The following is a 24815-nucleotide window of genomic DNA, read 5'->3' as shown; positions in this document are numbered from 1 at the left end:
TGAAAGGGCAAGCCTTAAAAACAAAACAACTTGGCAAAGTAATAGATGGGCATGGGGAAAAAGACAGCCATCAACCTTATCTCCTAACTTCAAGACTCCACTCCCCCTAAACAGTTCACTTACATTGTCAAAAAAAAAAAAAAAATCAAGAATGGGTTAGATAATTTTGTTCAGGAGTGCCAAACTCAATACCTAAGAAAAGATGATCCCAGTACTTGATTCAGTGTATAGGAAGAAAAACGGAAGGTAAAGGAGTATGAAAGATTAAAATCTACAGAGAAAATCTTTAAAAAATGAAGTATGAAATATAACTATATTTAGGGATTAAAATAAAGGTGCAACTTGGGTGAAGGCAATGGAGGAATTTACTGGGGGTATTATCTGGAGAGCTCGCTTTGCTTTCCTGCTTGCCAGGAAAATCTGTGAAAGAAATCAGCAGCCTTTCCCTTTATGTCTACGTCAGTTCTTTGTCAAAGAATGTCTCTGTGACACTGAAACACTGGGATGAGTTGAGGGTCCCTGCGCGCAGAGAACGTGCATTGTATCAGAAAATAGGGGTCTCCAATGGCTTGTCAACTTGGAAAAACTCTTCAGCCACTGGTGGCTTCTTCTTTATTAATTTGGAATTTTCCCTCTTCCTTTCTCTCGCCTGGGTTTACAGGATCTCGTATTTATCCACTAGGAAAGTGGTCTCTGTGGAGAACCTCACAGGGCTGTTTCCATCTACTTGGGTCACTTTGGTAACCTAGGAAAATAAACACAAAACATGGTTGAGACTTCAAGATGCTGATTTAATTCTCATTATAAAACAGAAAATTTCCCAAAAACAGTAAAAGTTGGTTAGGAATAATGAAGTGTTCAATTCACAGCTGCAGCCCGTGGCATCACTCCTGCCCATCGATATAACTAATGGTTCTTTAGATTGAGGACCACTGCTGCGATGAGATGTGGAAGAATCGGTGTGTGTGTGGGGTTTTTTTTTTTGCCAGGCATGGGATTTGAACTCAGGGCCTGGGCATTGTCCCTGAGCTCTTTTTGCTCAAGGTTAGCACTCTACCACTTTGAGCCACAGCTCTACTTTCAGTTTCTGAGTGGCTAACTTGAGATAAAAGTCTCACGGGACAGCTGGGAGTCAGTGGCTCACACCTGTAAATCCTAGCTACTCAGGAGACTGAGATCTGAGGATCATGGTTCAAAGCCAGCCCAGTCAGGAAAGTCTGTGAGACTCATCTCCAATTAGCCACCAGAAAAATTAACTTGCAGAAAAAACTGGAAGTGGCACTGTGGCTCAAGTGGTAGAGTGCTAGCTTTGAGCTGCAGAGCTCAGGGACAGCGCCCAGGCCCAGAGTTCAAGCCCCACGACCAACCAAAAAAAAAAAAAGCCTCACAGGGACATTTCCAATTGTGATCCTCAGATCTCAGCCTCCTCAGTAGCTAGGATTACAGGCATGAGCCACCAATGCCAGGCAGGAAGCTGCAAATTCTTGCTACTTACTGGGGAGACCAAAACTATCTGGGAAGGTAACAAAGTGCCAAAGTAACAAGCAAGTCAAAAAGAGAACAATATATACTGGACTCCCTAAATAATACAGTTTACAAAAGCAAGAGGTTAACTAAAAATAGTGGTCTAGGTTGTGCTGTACCTCACACCTGTAATCTCAGCTACGCAGAATGCTGAGATTTTAGGATTTCAGTTCAAAGCCAGCTATGGCAGATAAAATTCTATCTTCAATGAACCAGCAAAAAACTGAAACTGGAGGCATGGAGGCATAGTTCTAGTGGTTGAGCACTAATCTAGCAAGTATGAGGCCCTGAGTTCAAACCCTGATACAAAAAAAAAAAAAAAGTGAGCTAGGAGATGAGGCTGTAACTCATGTAAGATTTGCCTAGCATGCATGAGGTCCTAGATTCAATCCCTGGCACTGTGTGTGTTCTAATAGATGACACATTTTTCTCCTTTCCTTTTTTTTAGTGCTGGTCCTGGGGCTTGAATTCAGTGCCTGCACACTGTCTCTGAGCTTCTTTGGTAAGACTAATGCTCCATCACTACAGCTACTACTCCACTTCCTGCTTTTTTGGTTTTTAATTGGTAATAAGAGTCTCATAGACTTTGCTGCTTGAGCTGTCTTCAAACTGAAATCCTGGGCTGGGAAGGTGGCTCAGCGGTAGGGTGCTTGCCTTGCATGCATGAGGGCCTGGGTTCGATTCCTCAGCACCACATAACCAAAAAAAAAAAAAGAAAAAAGGAAAAAGCCGGAAGTGGCGCTGTGGCTCAAGCGGTAGAGCGTTAGCCTTGAGCTGAAAAGCTGAGGGACAGTGCCTAGGCCCAGAGTTCAGGCCCCACGACCAGACCAAAAAAAAAACCAAAAACCAAAAAAACAAAACAAACAACTGAAATCCTTAGTGTAAGTCCGCTCCTGGATGGCTAGCAGACTCCACCCTCCTCGCAGCAAAGTCTCCACCCAGTACCTGCATTACCTAGGCAACTGGGACACCTGGAAGAGGTCACATCTGCATCCACTGAGGTCACATCTGAATTTGATGTGGCCACACCTTTCTCTGCCCATACCCTAGATAAGACCTAGCCCAGGCCCACATGCTCTCTCTCTGCTCTTTTCTAGCTCTTTTCTCTCTCTTTCCCAACTCTCTCTCTTTCCCAGGCCTTGCCCAGCCACGTGGAGTGGCAACCTTGCCTGGTCCCAGCAGGTCTACTGAATAAACCTACCCCTTACCTGAATACCACGTGCATGCTGCTGTTCTTACTCGGCTATCTCTTTTTAAAAACCTAACACTTAGATCTCAGCCTTCTGAGTAGCTAGCTAGGATTACAGGTGTAAGCCACCAGCACCAGGCCAGATAACACATTTCTTCTGTTTTGCCTATCTATAGAACAAAGTTTGCAACAGAAACAGCTACTGGCATCTGGCTGGCTGCAAATGGATTTTTAAAATATATTAGGTTAAAAAATTAGATAACTAGCCAGGCATTGGTAACTCATGCCTGTAATCCTAGCTACTCAGGAGGCTGAGATTTGAGGATTGCAGTAAAAAGGCAGCCCAGGCAGGAAAGTCTCTGAGGACTTTTTTTTTTTTTTGGTCCGTCATGAGGCCTGAACTCTGGGCCTGGGTGCTGTCCCCTTGGCTCTTCAGCTCAAAGCTAGCACTCTACCACTTGAGTGACAGCCCCACTTCCAGCTTTTTCTGCTTGTGTGGTACTGAGGAATTGAACCCAGGGCCTCAGGCATGCAAGGCAAGCACTTTACCACTGAGCCAGCCCAGTCTCTGAGATTTTTTTTTTTTGGGGTCCAGTTGTGGGGCCTGAACTCTGGGCCTGGGCGCTGTCCCTCAGCTCTACAGCTCAAGGCTAGCGCTCTACCACTTGAGCCAGAGTGCCACTTCCGACTTTTTTCTTTTTTGCTTGTGTGGTGCTGAGGAATTGAACCCAGGGCCTCATGCATGCAAGGCAAGTGCTCTACCACTGAGTCACTTTCCCAGCTCCAGTCTCTGAGATTTTTATCTCCAATTAATCACCAGAAAACTGGAAGTAGAGCTGTAGCCCAAAGTGGTAGTGCTGTAGCCTTAAGCAAAAAGAGCTCAAAGATAGCATCCAGGCCCTGAGTTCAAGTCCCATGACCAACAAAGACAGAAAGACAGACAGACAAGGGCTGGGAATGTGGCTTAGTGGTAGAGTGCTTGCCTAGCATGCATGAAGCCCTGGACACTGATTCCTCAGCATCCCCTAAACAGAAAAGCCAGAAGTGGCACTGTGGCTCAGTGGTAGTATGCTAGCCTTGAGCATAGAGAGGCTCAGGGGCAGTACCCAAGACCTGAGTTCAAGCCCCAAGATTGGCAAAAAAAAGGACAAACAGAGGAGAGGAGAGAGACACTGCCAGCTTTCATCTATGATCCCAACTAACTACTCAGGAGGATGAAAACACATTTTTGTCACCAATTAATTAGAAAAAAGCAGGAACTGGCCATGAGCAAAGAAGTTAAGCAACAGCTCAAAGCCCTAAGTTCAAGTCCTAATACAAGCGCGCGCGCGCACGCACACACACACACACACACACACCATAATAAAGTACAACTGCACACTGCACAACTCTCAAGTAGATAGGGAAGTTAAACTTTACATCAAGAGAGGAAATTTGAGATCAAGTAGGTGAGGATTTTGGAGTCATTATAGAATCTACAGGGGACATCAGTGTTTCTGATTTTTGCCGACATGAATCCATGTCACCTATTGGGACTCTGACCTACTACTCTTCCCATATATGTACTCTATTAACATGAAGTACCTGTATGTTGCAATAATTTTTTTTGGAGATGAAGGAAACTTGAACAGGAAAGAAGTCATTGGGCTGCCCAGCAATGCTAAATTCCAGACTGCCACTCTTATTTTTGGCATCAATCACTGGCAGGCACCATTCCAAGGTGTTTCGCCGACTGTCATGTCGATACTCTCCATCGATCTCACCAATCACAGGGGCACCCACACCTGATCTGTTAGGAAAAAAATAGGATTAGTCAGGTGTCCAGAGCTCAAGAAATTCAACCAAGGAAGAAAAATGAACTATAAATTTAATTATGTTCTTTATCTTCAGCCTCAATTTTTCTAGGCCTGCAACTGTTATACAAAGAAAAGGACAATGGGCTGGGAAGGTGGCTCAGTGGTAGAGCTCTTGCTTTCCATGCATGAGGCCCTGGGTTCGATTCCTCAGCACCACATAAGCAAAAAAAAAAAAAAAAAAAAACTGGAAGTGGTGCTGTGGCTCAAGTGGTAGAGTGCTAGCCTTGAGCTGAAGAGCTGAGGGATAGTGCTCAGGCCCAGAGTTCAGGCCCCACAACTGGACCCCCAAAAAACAAAGAAAAAGACAAAAATTAGGCTCCTTAATAATTTCAGTGATCAAAATCCTAGTGCTTTGACCAAGAATCTTACGCTGTTCTCTTTGTAGACAGATATATTCAACAATGGTACTGGATAGTCCTAGCTGCTCAAATTTATGTCTTAAGAGTTAGAAGAGAACTGAGACAATAAATGTGTGAAGCACACTTGTTTGCAAAAATCCTGCACTATGGCTTAACCTGTTAAGAAGTAATCTATTTATTTTTGTCAGTGCTGGGGCTTGACCTCAAGGCCTGGACACTGTCCCTGAGCTTCTTTTGTTCAAGGCTAGCATACTACCACTTGAGCCACAGCATCATTCCCAGCTTTTGCTGTGTTGTGGTATTGAGGAATCGAACCCAGGATTTCATGCATGCTAGGCAAGCACTCACCACTAAGACACATTCCCAGCCCAAGAAGTCATTTAAATGCAATTTAAAAAAAAAAAAGAGAAATAGTGGAGAATAAAAGATTGGTAACACTGTGTGTGTATGTGAGAGGTGAAATTTAAACACCAATAATAGATATGAATTTGGATCTATGAGAAGGTGCTCTCTTAGCTTTTGTGCTTTAGCACTAAGGCCACAGCTCCACGTCTGGATTTTTGGTGATTAACTGGAGATAAAGAGTCTCACAGACTTTCCTGTCTGGGCTAGTTTTGAACTAGGATCCTCAAATCTCAGTCTCCCAAGTAGCCAGGATTAGAGGTGTGAGCTGGCACCTGGCTAAGGGTTGATTTTAGTTTTTAAGGTTAATGGAGTAAGTTTATTTGAAAATGAAAGGAAAGCCATGAGAGGAAATAGTGAGGCTCTCCATTTGGAGACAGACCCCAAAGAGGAGTCCAAGAGATTTTTTTTTTTTTGGGTCGGTCGTGGGTTTGAACTCTAGGCCTGGGCCCTGTCCCTCAGCTCTTCAGCTCAAGGCAAGTGCTCTACCACTTGAACCAACAGAGCCACTTCCGCCTTTCAGGTGGTTAACTGGAGATAAGAGCTACCCGGACTTTCCTGCCTGGTTTTGAACCCTAATCCTCAAATCTCAGCCTCTGGAGTAGCTAGGATTTCAGGTGTGAGCCACTGGCACCTGGGTACCTGGCTTCCAGGAGATTATTTTTTAAAAACTGAGTTCAGAACTTTCAAAACTTACGGAAGCTGATGCCAGTATGCTTATTTCATTTATAATCCAGCAACTGGAATTTGATAAGTAAAAGCATGATTATCCTTGAGCAACATGGAAATATATTTGAGAAAAAGAAATATCCAGTTATCTTGCAAGACAATCAGGGCTAGTTAGGATGTATTTAGCACCCCCACACATGGCTGACAGGCAGTGTCACCTACTCCTACATACTCTACATGTAACCATCTTTTAATTCACTAGTGACAATGCTTACATTAGGGGAAGAGTAAATAAAGGAGACAATGAAAAGTTCAATGGTAGCATAAAATTATTAACCTCTCCTATCATTTTTATGATCAGTGTCTTTTACATTCCTCCTGTGTGCTCTTGCTTCAATTGTGATGCTTTCTAAAATCAGTTCTAGGCTGGAAATGTGGCTAAGTGGTAGAGTACTTTCCTAGCATGCATGAAGCCCTGGGTTCCAATTCCTCAGTACCACATAAACAGAAAAGGCTGGAAGTAGCATGTGGCTCAAGTGGTAGAGTGCTAGCCTTGAGCAAAACAGAAGCTCAGGGACAGTGCCCAGGCCCTGAGTTCAAGACCCAGGACTGGCAAAAATAAATAAAATGATCAGGTCTAGACAGTAGCATAAACTGTTGTCATAATATTCTCTTCTTCAAACCCTAGAGAGAGAGAGACACACACACACACACACAGAGGCAGTGGTGGAGAAGGGAGGGGAAGGGATGGAAATAATGATAATACAGAATATTTGGGTTTTTTTTTTTTTTTTTTGTCAGTCATGGGGCCTGAACCCTGGGCCTGGGCTCTGTCCCTTAGCTCTTCAGCTCAAAGCTAGCGCTCTAACACTTGAGCCACAGCGCCACTTCTGGCCTTTTCTGCTTATGTGGTGCTGAGGAATGGAACCCAGGGCCTCATGAATGCAAGACAAGCACTCTACCACTGAGCCACCTTCCTAGCCCCCCCCCTTTTTTTTTTGCCGGTCCTGGAGCTTGAACTCAGGGCCTGGGCACTGTCCTTGAGCCTCTCTCTCTGTGCTCAAGGCTAGCACTCTACCATTGAGCCAAAGCACCACTTCTGGCTTTTTCTGTTTATGTGGTACTGAGGAATTGAACCCAGGTTTCATGCAATGCAAGACACTACCACTAAGCCACATTCCCAGTCTCCTGTAATTTTTTTTTTTTGGTCGGTCCTGGGGCTTGAACTCTGGGCCTGGGCGCTGTCCCTCAGCTCTTCAGCTCAAAGCGAGCGCTCTACCACTTGGGCCACAGCACCACTTCCGGTTTTCGAGTGGTTTATTGGAGACAAAAGTCTCACAGACTTTCCTGCCCGGGCTGGCTTTGAACCTAGATCCTCAGATCTTAGCCTCCGGAGTAGCTAGGATTATAGGTGTGAGCCACCGGTGCCAGGCCCCCTTGTAATTTTTTAGCTGGACTTTTTTATTTTTGTCAGTTGTTGGGCTTGAACTCAGGGCCTGGGAGCTATCCCTGGGCTTTTTTTCTGCTTAAGGCTAGCATGAGACAAATCAAGTGGCATATGCTTATAATCCTCACAGATGGGAGGCTTAGTCAGAAGAGTTGTGAGTTTGAAGCCATGTTTAGACTTAATCCAGGTTACCTGGTGCTTTTAAACTCTGGGTCTGGGTACTATCCCTGAGCTCTGTAACTCAAGGAGAATGCTCTACCACTTGAGCCACAGTGCCACTTCCAGTTTTCTGGTAGTTCACTGGAGATAAGTGTCTCACTGACTTTCCTGCCTGGGCTGGTTTTGAACCCCGATCCTCAGATCTCAGCTCGAGTAGCTAGGATTACAGTCGTGAGCCATTGGTGCCCAGCAAAGTTGGTAACTTTTTGAAGCTGGTTTCAGTTTTGTCAGTCATGGGGCTTGAACTCAGGGCCTGGGCATTGTCCCTGAACTTTTGTGTTCAAGACTAGTGCTCTATCACTTTGGCCCACAGTTCCTCTTCTGGTTACTCAGATGTAAGAATCTCACAGACCTTCCTGCCCTGGATTTGAATTGCGATCCTCAGATCTCAGCCTCCTGAGTAGCTAGCATTATAGGCATAAGCTACAGGCATAAGCAGCTTTCAGCTGGTTTCGTTTACAATTTCTCTTTGTGTGTGCACGTTCATGTATGTGCACAAATGCATGTGCTGCTACTAGGGTTTGAACTCAAGGGCTCAAACCTCCTTCTTAGCTTTTTTACTCAATGCTGGTACTTTACCACTTGAACCACAGCTCCACTTTCAGATGAGTCTGAATGATGTCTGCTCAGCCTGGCTCCAAACCTTGACCCTCAGATTTCAGCCTCCTCAGTGTCTAGGAGTATAAGCATAAGCCACCAACCAGTGCCATAGCACAACTAGTCTTTATTGTGTATGCCAGTACTAGAGCTCAAACCTAGGGCTTAGGCAATATCCTTCAGCTTTTTCACACAAGGATAGCACTCCACCACTTCAACCATGGCTTCACTTCTAGCTTTTTGGCAGTTAACTGGAGGTAAGAGTCTCACAGACTTTTCTCCCTGACTTCAAACCAAGCTCCTCAGATCTTAGCCCCCGAATGGCTAGAATTATAGGCATGAGCCACTGGTACCTGGCTATAGTTGATCTTTTTTTTTTTTTAAAAAAGCACTGGTGGCTTATACCTATAATCCTATTACTCAGAAGGCTAAGATATGAGGATCGTGGTTCAAAGCCAGCTGGGGCAGGAAATTCTATAAGACTCTTACTTTTAATTACCCAACAGAAAACCAGAATTAGAACTGTGGTTCAAAGTAGCAGAGCACTAGCCTTGAGCAGAAACACACAGGAACAGCACCTAGGCCCTAAGTTCAATCCCCAGGACAAACAATAAACAAAAAAGTAAAAATTGTGGCTGAATGTACCTTGTGGTAGATACTTACACAAGAGCAAGCTTAAGGCCTTGGGATTAGTCTCCAGTATACAAAACAAAGAAAAGGAAAAAAAGAAGCAAATAGGGCTGGGCACTGGTGGCTCATGCCTGTAATACTAGCTACTCAGAAGGCTGAAATCTGAGGATCACAGTTCAAGGATCGCAGCGCAGGCAGCAAAGTCTGTGAGTGAGACTCTTATTTCCAATTAACTACCAGAAAACTGGAAGTGGTGCTGTGGCTCAAGTGACAGAACGCTCACCTTGAGCTGAAGAGCTGAGGGATAGTGCCTAGGCCGAGTTCAAGCCCCAGGACCAACCAAAAAAAGAAGCAAATATCTTAAAATGGATAGCTAGCTAGTGAAATGCTGCCTCCAAAATGAATTAACAAAAACCACTTCTCAAAGTCAATGGACGAAAAGGATTATGTATGGATCTCCACTTACGGGAGTGGGATGGTGATAACTACATCATTCAGTTCTAGATTATCTTCTTGTAGTTCATATTCTATGTTGACATCACAGCCATTTCCACTCTCTGAGGGCCAGCAATTAACTGAGAAAAATAAAGCAGTCATGTTAGAACACTGAAGAGAAGATGGTAAAGCAAGCTGATTGACAGTTGCAGGCCTAAGACATTCTAATGTAACCTACATTTAAAAGAATAATTTCAGCTGGGTGCCTATGGCTCAAGCCTGTAAATCCTACCTACTCAGGAGGCTGAGATCTGAGGATCATGGTTTGAAACCAGCCCAGACAGAAAAGTCCCCATGAAACTCTTATCTTCAATAAACTACTCAGAAACACAGGAAGTGGTGCTGTGTTTCAAGTGGTAGAGCACTAGCTTTGAGCACAAAGAGGCTCGGGGACAGCACCCAGGCCCAGAGTTCAAGCCCCAGGACTGTACCCCGCCCTACCCCAAAAAAAAGAGAGAACAATTTCAAGTTTAAACTATTAAAGCAAATGATGAAAACATACAAAATGCAGCATCAAGTCCATTTTGTAAAGATGGTCACTTTTTCAAAAAAGAAGTTTGCTATAGCAATGAGAAGGCAAGAACCTATAAGTCGTGGCTATTTCCAGTCCTTAATGCAGATCAGCTGATGGGACTGGCCAGAAGCACTCACTTGTCAATGGAATAAAAGATTCCTCTGTGGTTTGTAGTCTCCACTTTAATACCCCTACGTCACTATTGACTGGAAATGACTTCTCTGGATTCTTCAAGCCAATTAGAGACTCTGCAGTGAAAAGTTTTTTATCCACATTTGGATGGGTCTGAAATAAGAAGGGAAGGAAAACTGAAGTTCAGAATTGAAAAAAGAAGAAATCAACCCCATTTGGGCTTACCTGACCAATAACCTAAATGTCTAAAACAAGGTACCTCATAAATCCCAATTTTCATTTTATTTTGTGTGTGTGTGTGTGTGTGTGTTTGTGTCTGTCTTAGGACTTGAGCTCAGAGTCACTGGCACCTGGCATAAATCCCAATTGTTTGATTTTGATTTTATTTTTGGTATTATCCTGGGGCTTGAACCCAGGGCTTAGGCAATGTTGAGGGTTTTTTTGCTCAAGGTTAGAGCTCTACCACTAAGGTCACAGCTCCGCTTCTGGCTTTTTTGGAGATAAGCATCTTTTGGGCTGTTTTGCCCAGGCTGGGTTTGAACTGCAATTTTCAGATTTCAGCCTCCTAAATAGCTAGGATCAGAGGTGCTTGAGCCACTGGCACTCAGCCAAAATTGCTTTTGATTTTGAAGAAAGATTTGCTCTTTAAAGACAAGTTTTAAGACATTTACTCAGATATAACAAGACTCTTTCAAGCATAAACACATGAAACAAAACACCTAATAGATGATTAAACACTAATAACCTGCCAGGGGCAGGTAGGTCCTGTCTGTAATCCTAGCTAATTGGGAGTTCTGAGGATTGCAGTTCAAAACCAGCATGGGCAGTCTTCAGACTAAATAGCAAAAAGCCAGAGGTAGAACTATGGCTTACGTAGTAGAGCACCAACTTTGGGCAAAAAAAAAAAAAAAAAAGCCAAGGATGAATGAATGCCAGGCCCAAACATTGGTATCAAAAGCCTCTGCACACCTGTAGCTGCACTCCTTTTTTATCTTCATTTTCCACGTGAAGACGAATTCGGCCAAATTTATCATCTGAGATCCTAAGCATGATCATGCCGTGTAACTCCATATTCTGTAATCCTCCATCCCGTCCACAGGTTAATGTGATCTTTTCTTCAATCTTCATATGCACACTGTAAAGACAAAGTGATTGATCTGTTTAGAAATGTAGGAACCAAAACTTATAGAGAACTTTTTTTTTTTTTTGTTTGGTCCTAGGGCAAGGCAAGCACTCTACCACTGAGCCACCTTCCCAGCCCCTTTTACTTCTTTTTTATAGTAATGGGGCTTGAAATCAGTGTCTTGCATTTGCCTAGCAAGAACTGTGCCACTGAACCATGTTCCTTACTCTGTTAACTTTAGCTCTTTTTAAAGATAGTCTCTCCTGTTTTTGTTGGGGCCAGATTCTGACCATGATCCTCCTATCTGTGTCTTCCACTAAGCAAGGATTTGAGGTATGCACCACCTGATCCAGCTTATTTGTTGAGATGGGGGGGGGGTGGTATTTATCTCACTAACTTTTGTCCAGACTGCTTAATACTGCAAATCTCTCATCTCCTCTGCTGAGTAAGTTGGATTACAGATGTAAGCCACTCACTGCTCTTGGTCCTTGGAAGATCTTTTTTATATAAAAACTTTTTTTTGGTCAGTCGTGGGTCTTGAACTCTGGGTCTAGTCACTGTCCCTGAGCTTTGTTCACTCAAGGCTAGTGCTCTGCCACTTGAGCCAAGCACTACTTCTGGTTTTCTAATGGTTAATTGGAGATAAAAGTCTCACAGACTTTCCTGCCTGGGCAGGAAAAGATCTCAGCCTCCTGAGTAGCTAGGATTATTACAGAGGTGTGAGCCAGGAGCCCAGCTGAGTTTAAAAATTTTTAATGTGCTGGGTGCTGGTGGCTCACACCTGTAATAATCTAGCTACTACTGAAGATCATGGTTCAAAGCCAGCCCAGGCAGGAACATCCATGAAACTCTAATTAACCACCAGAAAACCAGAAGTGGTGCTGTGGCTCAAGTGGTAGTAAAGAGCTCAGGGACCAGCGCCTTGACCCAGAGTTCAAGACCTACCACTGACCAAAAAAAACTTTTTTTTTGAAGTCTTTTAACTTTTATTATAGGAATGTAACAATTTAAAAACAAAATTACAAAGTACTGTAGGCAATTATTACATACAATCTACCCATTTCATAATATAAGTACATTTAACTGGGTAAACTGCGGAGCCCACAAATATTTTGGTCTCATACTTCATTCTCTATTCCAACCTCTTAGGTCTTCCCACAAACAAAAAACACCAGACTCTGGTCTTCAGGGTCCCATTTTTGCCTTCATAAGGCTTACTCTCCACTTAAAGAGGTATTTCACTTAGAAAGGGATCTGAAGCTCTCTAGTACATGATGGTCTCCAACAGGTTTAAAAGCACCAAAACTCTCTCTCGAAGCTAGAAGTAGCAGAGGCACTTTAGTGAATCAAGATATGTATTCAAATGTAATTTTGCTCATTTCATTAAGAACAGGACACATAGTTAATTTTCTCCCTTTATGCAGGCATGATAGAGGTATCCTCACATACTCAGCTTTCACTTGACCTTAAAACCATCAGGAACAGTAGAAGGTCTGGGCTCAAAACAAGAAATCTGAGTCATGAATAGGTGAACTTGATTAACCTATCACTTAAAAATGTCACCAACCACTACTTCAGCCCAGGACTAAAAACAAATCAAAACAGTATATTGGGGCTAGGTATAACTCAGTGGCAGAAGGATTGTCTAGTCTAACAAGTGCAAGGCTCTGGGTTTGATTCCAAGAACAACTGAAGTAGGGGACTGGGTCTATGCTTCCCCTAGATAATTAGCCCTTGATTTCCTGATTGTTTCCCTAGATGGTTTGCTTTTCTATTAGGTTTAAGTGTCCTCATCTAGTTTGCTTTGCTCATGTAAAACACTTTTGTTGGGTTTGATTCCACATACTTTGTGTGGATTTGGCCTATATTTGTGCTAACTGCATTCAAGGCTGCTGACCATTGAAATATGAGTCTACCAGCAGTCCTCTGGCTCTCCAATAAAGACTCATAATTTGGCCTTTTCTTTCCAATAAAGAATCATAATTTGGCATTTTAAGTGTTGGCTTCGCTGTTTCTTGTGACTGAGTTTCCTTACAACACAATGAAACACTTTATAAAGGCAAATGTTAATTTGTTGTTGGTATTTATGACTTTTGGGTTAAAAATTGGTTCTCCTTATAGTTTAATCAAAAAAAAAGACATGCCTAAATATGTGTGACCATTATCACTACGGACCCCTATCTAGGAAATACTCTAATTGAGTCTTTAAAATGAGAAAACATTAAAAGGTAAATTTCTTTTAAATCAGTGAATATTAGTTGTAAGTTTCACTGCAGTATTTCACATCTGCATATATTGAACACTGATCAGATTAATGCCCTTTATTGTTGTTTTTCTCTCTCCCCCTCTTCCAGTCCTCTCAATACGTGTGTGTGTGTGTGTGTGTGTGTGTCTCTATTTTTTTAAGTCTAAAAAACTGTTTTGTGCTGGGCACCGGTGACTCATGCCTGTAATCCTAACTACTCAGGAGCTGAGATCTGAGGATCGAGGTTCAAAGCCAGCCCGGGCAAGAAAGTCCGTGAAACTCTTATCTCCAATTAACCACCAGAAAACCGGAAGTGGCGCTGTAGCTCAAGTGGTAGAGCACTCTCCTTGAGCTGAAGAGCTGAGGGACAGTGCCCAAACCCAGAGTTCAAGCTCCACAACTGACAAAAAAAAAAAAAAGGTTTTGATTATTAGCATAAAAAAGGAGCACAAAAAGAATTTATAGCACACTGGAAGACTTAAAATATTTATGTTTGGGGCTGGGAATGTGGCTCAGTGGTAGAGTGCTTGCCTAGCATGCACAAAACCCCGGGGGTTCAATTCTTCAGTACCATATAAACAGAAAAGGCTGGAAGTGGCGCTGTGGCTCAAGTGGTAGAGTGCTAGTCTTGAGCAAATGAAGTTCAGGGACAGTGCACAGGCCCTGAGTTACAGTCCTTGAACTGGCAAAACAAAAACAAAATCAATCTGAGGATGGAGGCTCAAAGCCAGCCAGGGCAGCAAACTCTGTAAGACTCTTATCTCCAATTAACCACCAGAAAACAGGAAGTGGTTCTGTGGCTCAAAGTGGTAGAGGGTTAGCCTTGAGCAAAAAAACCTCAGGGACAGTGCCCAGGCCTTCTGAGTTCCAAGTCCCATTACCAAACAACAACAACAACAACAATTAATCTCACTTTACAAGTTACTAAAAAATTACTCCTTACCTCTCCATATTAATAGATGGAGCATGCACTTTGGTTGCTTCAGAGGTACGCTTGCCCATACTAGAGGACATGATAGTTTCACCTTCAGATTTCAATTTGTCCACAAAGTTATCTACTTCCTTTCCTTTGGCTCCAAGTTTCAAAGCCTTGCTGGGACCTGAAGGCCTAAATGCAAAAACACAAAGTAAGAAAACAAACATAATAAAACATACAAAGAGCACAAATATTAAGAATTCCACATCAACGAAAGTTTCCTTGAAGCTATTCTTGTTGTTTTTTTTTTTGGGTCCGGTAGTGGGGCCTGAACTCTGGGCCTGGGCACTGTCCCTCAGCTCTTCAGCTCCTTGAAGCTATTCTTTAAAAGGAATGTAAAGATCTCACGGGAAAAATCTGCGCTTCTAGTATTGGTGGGTATCATTACTGACAGTCTAATTAACTTGACCAAACTGCCAGTATTATATATACTATATATTACACATATGATATATTTTTGAGTCTGATTTTTTTTTGGGGGGGTGGGAATCAGGGTCTTGATATATAGCTTCAGCTAACCTTGAATTCATGATCTTCCTGCCTCAGCTTCCCAAGTGCTGGGATTATAGGAGTGAACTACTATGTTGGTTTTTCGTTTTTTTTTTTTTTTTTGTCGGTCGTGGGGCCTGAACTCTGGGCCTGGGCGCTGTCCCTCAGCTCTTCAGCTCAAGGCTAGCGCTCTACCACTGAGCCACCTTCCCAGCCCCATGTGTTGGTTTTTCTTTTTGGTCTTTTTTGGTGAAGTCTGTGACGGGACTGGGGCTTGAACTCAGAACTTTGCACTCCAACTTTCTTTCTCATGGCTGGTGCTCTACCACTTGACCCACACCACCAGCACACAGTCTTGAGGATGTTTTTGTCCAAGCTGGCTTCAAACTGTGACCTTCTAGGTCTCTGCTTCCTAAGTGGCTAAGAGTATAGGAATGAGCCATATGCATCTGGCTCTGTGTGGGCCAATAATGGGGCTAGCACTCTCCCCTTAGCTTTCTCAAGGCTGGCACTCTACCGTTTGAGTTACACATTTTTTTTTTTTGCCAGTTAATTGGAGATGAGTCTCTGGGATTTATCTGCCTGGGCTGGCAGTATCCTCATATCTCAACCTCCTGAGCAACTAGGAGTACAGACATGAGGTACCAGTGCTTAGCCTGGCAATTTCTCTCTCTGTGTGTGTGTGTGTGTGTGAGTGTGTGATTATAGAGGTATACCACCAACAAGATGACAGTGATTATTAATACGGAACCTCTGAGATCAAAGTTATGTTTTTACAATCATACATATTCTAGGAAAACTTTCTGCCTTCAATCCAGATAAGTAACTGTTTACAACAAAATTTAGCATACAAGTAGTCTAGAGTCCTCTCCAACATTAAAATTAAAAAACCATGTTCCATAAACTGTTAAATAACTCTTCCATTCCTCAAGTAAAACAACACTCACAAGAAATTGAAGTCATGCATAATTTGTAAAAGGATTCTCTCCTACACCCCCCCACGAACCAACCTATTTATGTCTTATTATTCCATGTTTTATGCTGACTGGGTTTATACCACATTTTCCTTCAAGTCCCCTACTATTTATCGCTTGTCTAGAAATCACTCCAAAGTTATACAACAATATACCTTCCCCTAGCTTATTAGTGTTGCTGGTAATATATTCTGGATATACCTGGCTGGTGCAGGTGCCACTTTTGGTTTATCAGTTTCAATGATGGTTTCTGTGATCATGGCAGCTGTGCTTCCTCCAGATACTGCAGAGCTACCAAATCCCCCAAATCCTGGTGCTTTTTTGCCCTGTCTCTCTGCATCTCTTCGGGCCTGTTGTAATTCCTTTGCTTTACGCCGCATCTCAGCCTTTGCTTCACGTTCTTGAGTCTACAGAAAGAGATGGGGATGTAGCTTTGAGTACAGTCCACAACAGCAAGTAAAACTAGAAAAATCAGACTAAAAAAGGCTAAGAGAAAAAGCAGTCCTAGAGAAGACCTCACTTACCTCTCTGACTGCTCTGAAGACTTTTTCCTCATGAGAATCCATTTCTGTGAAGGTTCTGATCTGTGCCAGATTAACATTCTCCCGATATCCCAGGGCGACAATTTCATCAAAAGCAAAAATCAAATCAAAACAGTGCTCTGATATTTCATTCTCCTCTAAGGCTCGGCAGTATTCTGGAATCTAATTAGGAACAGCAATGGAAAGGAAATTTAGAATTCATTGGCAGCTGTGTTTCCATAGCTTAGCCTTATCCTATCCTCATCAGGTGGTAGAGCACCAGCCCAGCCAGGCAAACCAGCGGAGCAAAAGTTAGACTCTAGGTTCTAAACCCCAGGATGACGGGGGGGGGGGGGGAGAAAGAGAGAAAAAGGAGAAAGGGGGAGAGAGGGGAAGAGAGAGGGAGAGAGAGAGAGGGAGAGGGAGAGGGGGAGAGACAGGGGGAGAGGAGAGAGAAAAGAGGGGGAGGGGAGGGAAAGAGGGAGGGAGGGAAAGAGGGAGAAGAAGAAAGAATATGTGTATGCATGGATTTCAATGAAACAAGATTGAACCCAGGGGCTGGGAAGGTGGCTCAGTGGTAGAGCACTTGCCTTGCATGCTCAAGGCCTGGGTTCGATTCCTCAGCACCACATAAGAAAAAAAAAAGATTGAACCCAGGACATTGCATTTGCTAGGTAAACGCTTTGCCACTGTGCTACATCCCAGCCCAAAATCTCTTTCTCAGTGCTTAATCTTTATGTTAAGAAAGACTTTTTGGCATAAAAGGATTAGAGCTTAGTCTATGTTAAGACATTTTGGCATAAGAGTCTTAGAGAGAAAGTATGTGTGTGCATCAGTGTTATCTAAAAAACATGGCTAAGCAAGTAGATTTGAGTAACTAAGAACTGGGATATAAAAGTAATTCTTGCATTCTCTTTGAGACACTTATAGCTTAGGAAGGCATCTAATAAAAGTCTTCCAAATGGGGCTGGGAAGCTGGCTCAGTGGTAGAGTGCTTGCCTTGCATGCATGAGGTCCTGGGTTCAATTCGTCAGTACCCATAAGCAGGAAAAGCCAGAAGTGGTGCTGTGGGCTCAATTGGTAGAGTGCTAGCCTTGAGCTGAATCACTGAGGGACAGTGCCCAGGCCCAGAGTTCAGGCCCCACAACTGACCAAAAAACAACAACAACAACAACAAAGAGTCTTCCAAATGAAGGCTGGAGGTGTGGCTCACTGATAGAGAGGCCTGTCTAGTAAGTGTGAGGCTCTGAGTTTATTTTATTTATTTTTTTGGGGGTCCGGTCGTGGGGCCTCGGCACTGTCCCTCAGCTCTTCAGCTCAAGGCTAGCACTCTACCACTTGAGCCACAGCGCCACTTCTGGCTTTTTTTTTCTTTTTCTTATGTGGTGCTGAGGAATCGAACCCAGGGCCTCGAGCATGCAAGGCAAGCGCTCTACCACTGAGCCACCTTCCCAGCCTGGGCTCTGAGTTTAAAGCCCAGGATTAGAAGAAAAAAAAAGTTGGGGCTGGGAAGGTGGCTCAGTGGTAGAGCACTTGCCTTGCATGCCTGAGGCCCTGGGTTCGATTCCCCAGTACCACATAAGCAAAAAGAAAAAAAGGTGGAAGTGGTGCTGTGGCTCAAGTGGTAGAGAACTAGCCTTGAGCTGAAGAGCTGAGGGACAGCGCCCAGGCCCAGAGTTTAGGCCCTATGACCGGACCCCCCCCCCAAAAAAAAAGAAGAAAAAAAGTTTACCAAATGAATAAAGAGCTGCAGAGGTTTAAGGTATAAGCTCAGCAACAGAGAACTTGTTTAGCATGCACAAGTCACATTCTATCCCAAGTGCATACACACCCTCTCCCCCAAAATAAGGAGCTACAGTAATAGGGCACTGGGCACTGTGAAGAGCCCACAAGTGATCATCACCAGCAGCTCTGGAAGAAAAATTACTTCAAAAAAATTACACAAAGTAACATAATAAAAAAAGGAGCAGTTTTATAGAATGACTTACCACTCTTGAAAAGAGCCTAAGTGTCTCCAAATCTTCTAAAATGTTGCTGTTTTTGGTAGTGATCAGTACCATGTACAATTTTTCCATAGGCTGGTAGACATATCTTACACTCTCTGTTTCAACAAATGTATGTTGTTTTCCAGTGTTCATGAGTTTTGGGAAAGCTGCTAATAAACCCTCAATCCGAGTTCTGGTCATCTCCACAAACTGTCGAGAAACAATAGCTTTTCCTGCTTTTGTGCAGACTGCTGCTGCCAAGAGCACCTGCCAGGAACAAAGGTATAAATAAGTGCTAATTACTTCTTCACATCTGTTTTCTCTTCTCAGAAGATCTTCCACAGAGAGAAACTTATTCAGTGATATGTTAGCATACTTTTACTCTAGTTCATTGATTACAGTATGAATGAAATTCATAAAAAGAAGTTAAAGTAGAGGAAAATAAAGCCACTATTCCATTATATACCTATGGAAAAACTTTAAATTTGGAGCTAGTTGTTTATGACTGTAAGCTGAGATCTAAGATTCAAACTCAAAACCAGCCTGGGGAGCCAAGAGCCAGTGGCCCACACCTGTAATCCTACTCAGGAGGCTGGGATCTGAGGACCGCGGTTCAAAGCCAGTCTGGGCAAGAAAGGCCGTGAGACTCTTATCTCCAATTCACCACAGAAAACTGGAAGTGGTGCTGTGGTTCAAGTGGTAGAGCACAAGCCTTGAGCTGAAGAGCTTAGGGACAGCACCCAAGCCCAGAGTCCAAGCCCGAGCAACAAAAAACCAGCCTGGGCAAGAAAGTCCTTGAGGCTCTCTCTTATCTCCAATTAACCACCAAAAACCCAGAAGTGGAGATGTGGCTCATGTGACAGAATATTAGCCTCAAATACAAAAGTTCAGGGACAGCAGCCAGGCTCTGAGTTCAACCACCAGGACTGGTGTACACACAGATACAGACACACAGACACACACAGAAATAAAATAGTATCTTTCACTGGAAAATAGACAGAGCTGGAGAGCACGTTAAGTAAAATAAGCCAAAGCTGAGTGTGATGGCTCATGCCTATAATCCTAGCTACTCAGGAGGCTGAGATCTGAGGACTGCGGTTCAAAGCCAGCTCAGGCAGGAAAGTCCATGAGACTTTTTTTTTTGGCCGGGGGGGGGGGGTTGAACTCTGGGCCTGGGCACTGTACCCCAGCGAATCAGCTCAAGGCTAGCACTCTACCACTTGAGCCACAGAGCTACTTCTGGCTTTTTCTGCTTATGTGGTGCTGAGGAATTGAATCCAAGGCCTCATGCATGCATGGCAAGCACTCTTACAACTGAGCTACCTTCCCACCCCCTCCATGAGACTCTTATCTCCAATTAACCACCAAAACTCTGGACATGGCACTGTAGCTCCAGTGGTAGAGTGCTCACCTTGAACTGAAGAGCGCCAGGGACAGAGCCCAGGCTCAGAGTTCAAGCCCCATAACTGACAAAAAAAAAAGTATGACATGTTTTCTCTCACTTGTGGAAGCTAAGGGTACATGAAACAAAACATAACCAAAGCTATGAAAGTAAAAGGAGGACTATTAGGAATGTGGAAGGGGTATGAGAACAGTGGAACAAAGTAATAGAGGGGATAAATATGATCAAAGTATATCATAGCCAGGTGCTAGTGGCTCACACCTGTAATCTTAGCTATTCCAGACGCTGAGATCTGAAGATGGCTATTTGAAGCCAATCTGGGAAGTAAAGTCTGGAGACTCATCTCCAATTAACCAGCAAAAAGCTGGTTAGAGGTATGGCTTAAGTGGCAGAGAGCCCTGCCATGAGTGAAAAAGCTAAGGGACTAGGCCGGGTGCCTAACTACACAAGAGGCTGAGATCCGAGGATCATAATTCAAAGTTAGCCAGGGCAACGAAGTCCATGACTCTTGTCTCCAATTAACCTGCAAAAAGTTGAAAGTAGAGATGTGGCACAAGTGGAAAAACTGCAGGCCAAGTGAGATCATGAGGCCCTAAGTTCAAGCCCTACTATAAACACACACACACACAGGGACACACACACAGAGAGACACACAAACACACACATCTATCATAAAAATAGGAAATTCCTTTATACTTAGGATTACCTTTTCTTTGGTCTTCCATTTTTCTGAAGACCAACTGAAACCATACCAAGCTGATACACCAAAAAATTAAAACTGTTTGGTGTATATGTGAATATGATCCTCTATTTAAATTTGATTTTATTTTTTGTCAGTTGTGGGGCTTGAACTCAGGGCTTGGGCACTGTCCCTCAGCTCTTTAGCTCAAGGGACTCTGCCACTTTGAGCTATAGCTCCACTTAGGGTTTTTGAGTGGTTAACTGGAGATAAGAGTCTCACAAGGATTTAACAGCCCTGGCTGGCTTTGAATTGTAATCCACAATCCGCAGATCTCAGCATCCTGAGTAAGTAGGATTACAGGTGTAAGACCCAAGCGCTTTGCTAAATTTGATTATTTTTAACTTTATTATTATTGAATAGTTGTACCAAAGAGAATTCAATTCCAGAAGTCAGGTTATGAGTACAGTGCATCCTGGTTCCTGGTCAATGTCACTCTTCTATCATTAAATTTTAAAAAATAAAACAAAAAAACTCTTAAATTTTTGGAAAAAGACATGTGATCCAAAAGGAACTTTTAAAGTCCTCAATAACCTTAAAAAAGCAAGGGCTCAGAATCTAAATGATTTCTAGGATTGTTAAAAAACTTTACCTTAGCCGGGCGCTGGTGGCTCACGCCTGTAATCCTAGCTACTCAGGAGGCTGAGATCTGAGGATCGCGGTTCAAAGCCAGCCCAGGCAGGAGAGACCGTAAGACTCCTATCTCCAATAAACCACCAGAAAACCGGAAGTGGCGCTGTAGCTCAAGTGGTAGAGCGCTCGCCTTGAGCTGAAGAGCTGAGGGACAGTGCCCAGGCCCAGAGTTCAAGCCCCACGACCGACCAAAAAAAAAAAAAAAAAAAAAAACTTTACCTTGCCTGGCATACCTGTAATCCAAGCTACTCAGGAGGGAAGAGATCTGAGAACTGTGGTTCTCAGGCAGCCCAGGCAGGACAGTCCACGAAGTTTATTTATGTATTTATTTGGTGGTTGTGGGACTTGAACTCAGGGCCTGGACACTTTCTCTGAGCTTCTTTTGCTCAAGTCTAGCACTCTACCACTTGAGCCACAGTACTACTTCTGGCTTTTTGTTTATGTGATAATGAGGAATTGAACCTAGGGCTTCATGCATGCAAGGCAAGCACTCTACCACTAAGCCACATTGCTCCCGTTCTGAGACTCTTAATCTCCAATTAACCATCAGAAAAGTGGAGCTTTAACTCAAAGTGGTAAAACATTAGCCTTGAGCAAAAAAGCTCAGGGACAATGCCCAGGCCCCAAGTCCCTAAGTTCAAACCCCATGGCTGACCAAAAAAAAAAGAAAAAAGAGAGAGAGAGAGAGAATCTGCACCATTTATTGGGTGCTAGTAGCTCACACCTGTAATCTTAGTTACTCAGGAGGTGGAGGTCTCAATATGGTTTGAAGCCAGATTGGCAAAGAAAATCTGTGAGATTCTTATCTTCAATTAACAACAAAAGCATTAGGACAGTGCAACCTGCCAAGTTCAACCACCAGGACCAGTGCATATGCATACACAACTCTAAAAGTCTACATATCCGAGAATTTCACAGTAATAATACCCACTGCCCAAGTATTAATTACTTTGGAAGATATTTTATACTGGTATTAAGCTGCTAGAAGGCAAACTGTCTAACCAAAACAAAGTTTGTCTGTAAACCTACAAAATATAGGTATAAAAATAATCCCAAACCAGGCTCTGCTTCTGAAGCTGTGGTGGCCCATCTCTGTAATCCTAGCTACTCAGGAGGCTGAGATCTGAGGATTGAGGTTCAAAGCCAGCCTAGGCAACAAAGTCTATGAGATTCTTATCTCCAATTAACCACCAGAAAACCAGAAGTGGTGCTGTGGCTCAAGTGGTAGAGTGGTAGCCTTGAGCTGAAGAGCTGAGGGACAGCACCCATACCCAGAGTTCATGCCCCACTACCAACAACAACAAAAATAATAATAATGATTCTAGCACTTAGAAGTCTAAGGCAGGAAAATTAGGAAATAGGAGACAAGCCTAGGCTACACAATGGGATCCTGTCTCAAACACACCCCCCCACCCCCACACAATTCCATCTATCAAGGCTACATTCTAGAATTGTATCTTACCATTTATATAGTTTCAAATAAGGAAGATTAGAATAGAATCTAATCCACATACAAAATATGAAACTTGAAAAGTTTATACAAGAGTTTAGATCAATTACTTTTGTGTCTAAAAACAAAAGCTTGTATATAATTAAAAAAAAAGATATGGGCCAGGGCTGGGAAGGTGGCTCAGTGGTAGAGCGCTTGCCTTGCATGCATGAAGCCCTGGGTTCAATTCCTCAGCACCACATAACCAAAAAAGAAAAGAGCCGGAAGTGGCGCTGTGGCTTAAGTGGTAGAGCACTAGTCTTGAGCTGAAGAGCTGAGGGACAGTGCCCAGGCCCAAAGTTCAGGCCCCATGACCGGACGCCCCCCCTCCAAAAAAAATGTTTGTGACTTTAAGTATCACTATCCTACAATACTGTGAAATGTGTGAAATTTATGTAATCACTTAATCTCAATAAAAGATTATTATTATTATTGTGGTTTTTTTGGGGTCCAGTTGTGGGACTTGAATTCTGGGCCTGGGCGCTGTCCCTCAGCTCTTCAGCTCAAGGCTAGCGCTCTACCACTTGAGCCACAGCACCACTTCCAGCTTTTTTCTTTATGTGGTGCTGAGGAATCGAACCCAGGGCCTCAGGCATGCAAGGCAAGTGCTCTACCACTGAGCCACCTTCCCAGCCCCTCAATAAAAAATTATTAAAAAAAAAAAAAAAGACATGGGCCAGGCACAGGTGGATTACACCTGTAATCCTAGCTACTCAGGCTGAGATCTGAGGATCTTAGTTTCAAGTCAAGCCTGGCAGGAAAGCCCGTGAGACTTCTCCAATTAATCACTTCTCTCCAATTAATCACTGAAAAAGCTAGAAGTGGTAGAATACTAGTCTTGAGCAAAAGATTAGCTTACAGAGTTCAAGGACCAGGACCAGCAAAAGAAGATGAAGATGAAGAAGCCAAAGCCGCAGCTGCAGAAGAAGAAATGCTGTGTCCTAACACTTGACAGAACAGAATGTATTTAGATAAACTGTTCTCTAGAGCACATGCTCTGTATCTGAAATGTGCCATGTCCTTAATAATTCAGAAACATATGACATAAGTTTAAGTGCGTACACATGTCAAAAGGGAAAACAAAACAGATGTAACACTCAACATCTACAGCTTTTACTATCTTTCAATTGTCAATGAATTAAAATACTAAGTAGTAGCCTGGCAACCGTGACTCACACCTATAATCCTAGCTACTAAGGAGGCTGAGTTCTAAGGATCATGGTTGGAAGCCAGCCAGGGCAGGAAAAGTCCCTGAGTCTCTTATCACCAATTAAACACTAAGAAAGCTGAAAGTGGAGCTATGGCAAGTGGTAGAGCACTATCCTTGAGAAAAAGCTCAGGGACAATGCCCAGGACCTGAGTTCAAGCCCCAGGACTAATAAATTAATTAACAAACTTAAAAATTGTAAGCCCCAAGAGGCACTATGAATAGTTTCACAGAAGAAAGTTTCTTAAAACGCTACCCAAATACTGTCTCCTAGTGAATCCGGCTCGATGCAGTTTATAAACCTGAGGCTGAAACACAAAAGAAATCGGAAAAAACAAAAAACTTTCAGTATGTCCGAAGCACAAAATCTCCCAACTAGCCAAGTTCTCAATGAACTTAGGCACAGGAGAGGCTTTATATCAAAATTATCCACCAAAAACGAACACCAAGAGCAGCCTTCAAAAGCTTGGAGGAGGACACGGCACAAAGCAAGAGAAGACTGCAGGACCTAACGTGCACTAAAAAAAATAAATGGTTGGCTGGCTGGAGCCGGCGGAGTCGCTGGCACTTCATGAATATGCAGCAATCACGGACAACGCAGCGTCGGGCGGCGTCAGCAGTCGTGGGCTCCCCATCCTCACCCATTAAGGCTCCCCGTCTCTACCATCGGGGTGGGGGGCGCGCCTCGCAAGGCAAGCAGACGGTCCCAGGTGGGACCCCGAGTTCCCCTCCCGGGACGGCCCGTGGCCGTAAACCACGGACAAACTTCACCCGCACCCCAAGTTTTCCTGGAAGACAAAACCGTCTCCCCGTCCCCCCCACCCCGCCCCGCCGCGCCGTGTTTCCAAGACAGGGCTCGCTCCCATTTCCTCGGTGCCCGCCACACACACCCGGGACCCGGACAATCCGCGGGGGCAGCAGTGGTGATGATGATGATGACGGTACTGCGAGCGCTGGGCCCCGGCGGAGGCCTCCGCGAGCGGCCCGGCCCGCGGAGCG

General features: G+C 43.7%; 1 protein-coding gene across 1 annotated transcript in view; it reads right to left on the bottom strand.

Moving 5' to 3' along the window:
- Positions 1-347: 347 nt before the first annotated feature.
- Positions 348-24815, bottom strand: part of Arcn1 (archain 1) — a 24899-nt gene continuing 431 nt past the window's right edge. The window contains exons 2-10 of the mRNA XM_013009711.1: positions 18350-18613; positions 16365-16544; positions 16042-16247; positions 14345-14509; positions 11003-11168; positions 10039-10186; positions 9359-9467; positions 4298-4502; positions 348-745 (exon numbers count right to left, since the gene is read on the bottom strand). Of these exons, the coding sequence (XP_012865165.1) occupies positions 656-745; positions 4298-4502; positions 9359-9467; positions 10039-10186; positions 11003-11168; positions 14345-14509; positions 16042-16247; positions 16365-16544; positions 18350-18613 (1533 nt within the window). The 3' untranslated portion in view covers positions 348-655. The remainder of the gene's footprint in view (positions 746-4297; positions 4503-9358; positions 9468-10038; positions 10187-11002; positions 11169-14344; positions 14510-16041; positions 16248-16364; positions 16545-18349; positions 18614-24815) is intronic.

The sequence above is a fragment of the Dipodomys ordii genome, unplaced genomic scaffold (assembly GCF_000151885.1).
Source record: "Dipodomys ordii isolate 6190 unplaced genomic scaffold, Dord_2.0 Scaffold10, whole genome shotgun sequence".
Taxonomy (NCBI): domain Eukaryota; kingdom Metazoa; phylum Chordata; class Mammalia; order Rodentia; family Heteromyidae; genus Dipodomys; species Dipodomys ordii.
The sequence above is the reverse complement of the archived record's forward strand: the minus strand, read 5'-3'. Positions and strand labels throughout refer to the sequence as shown.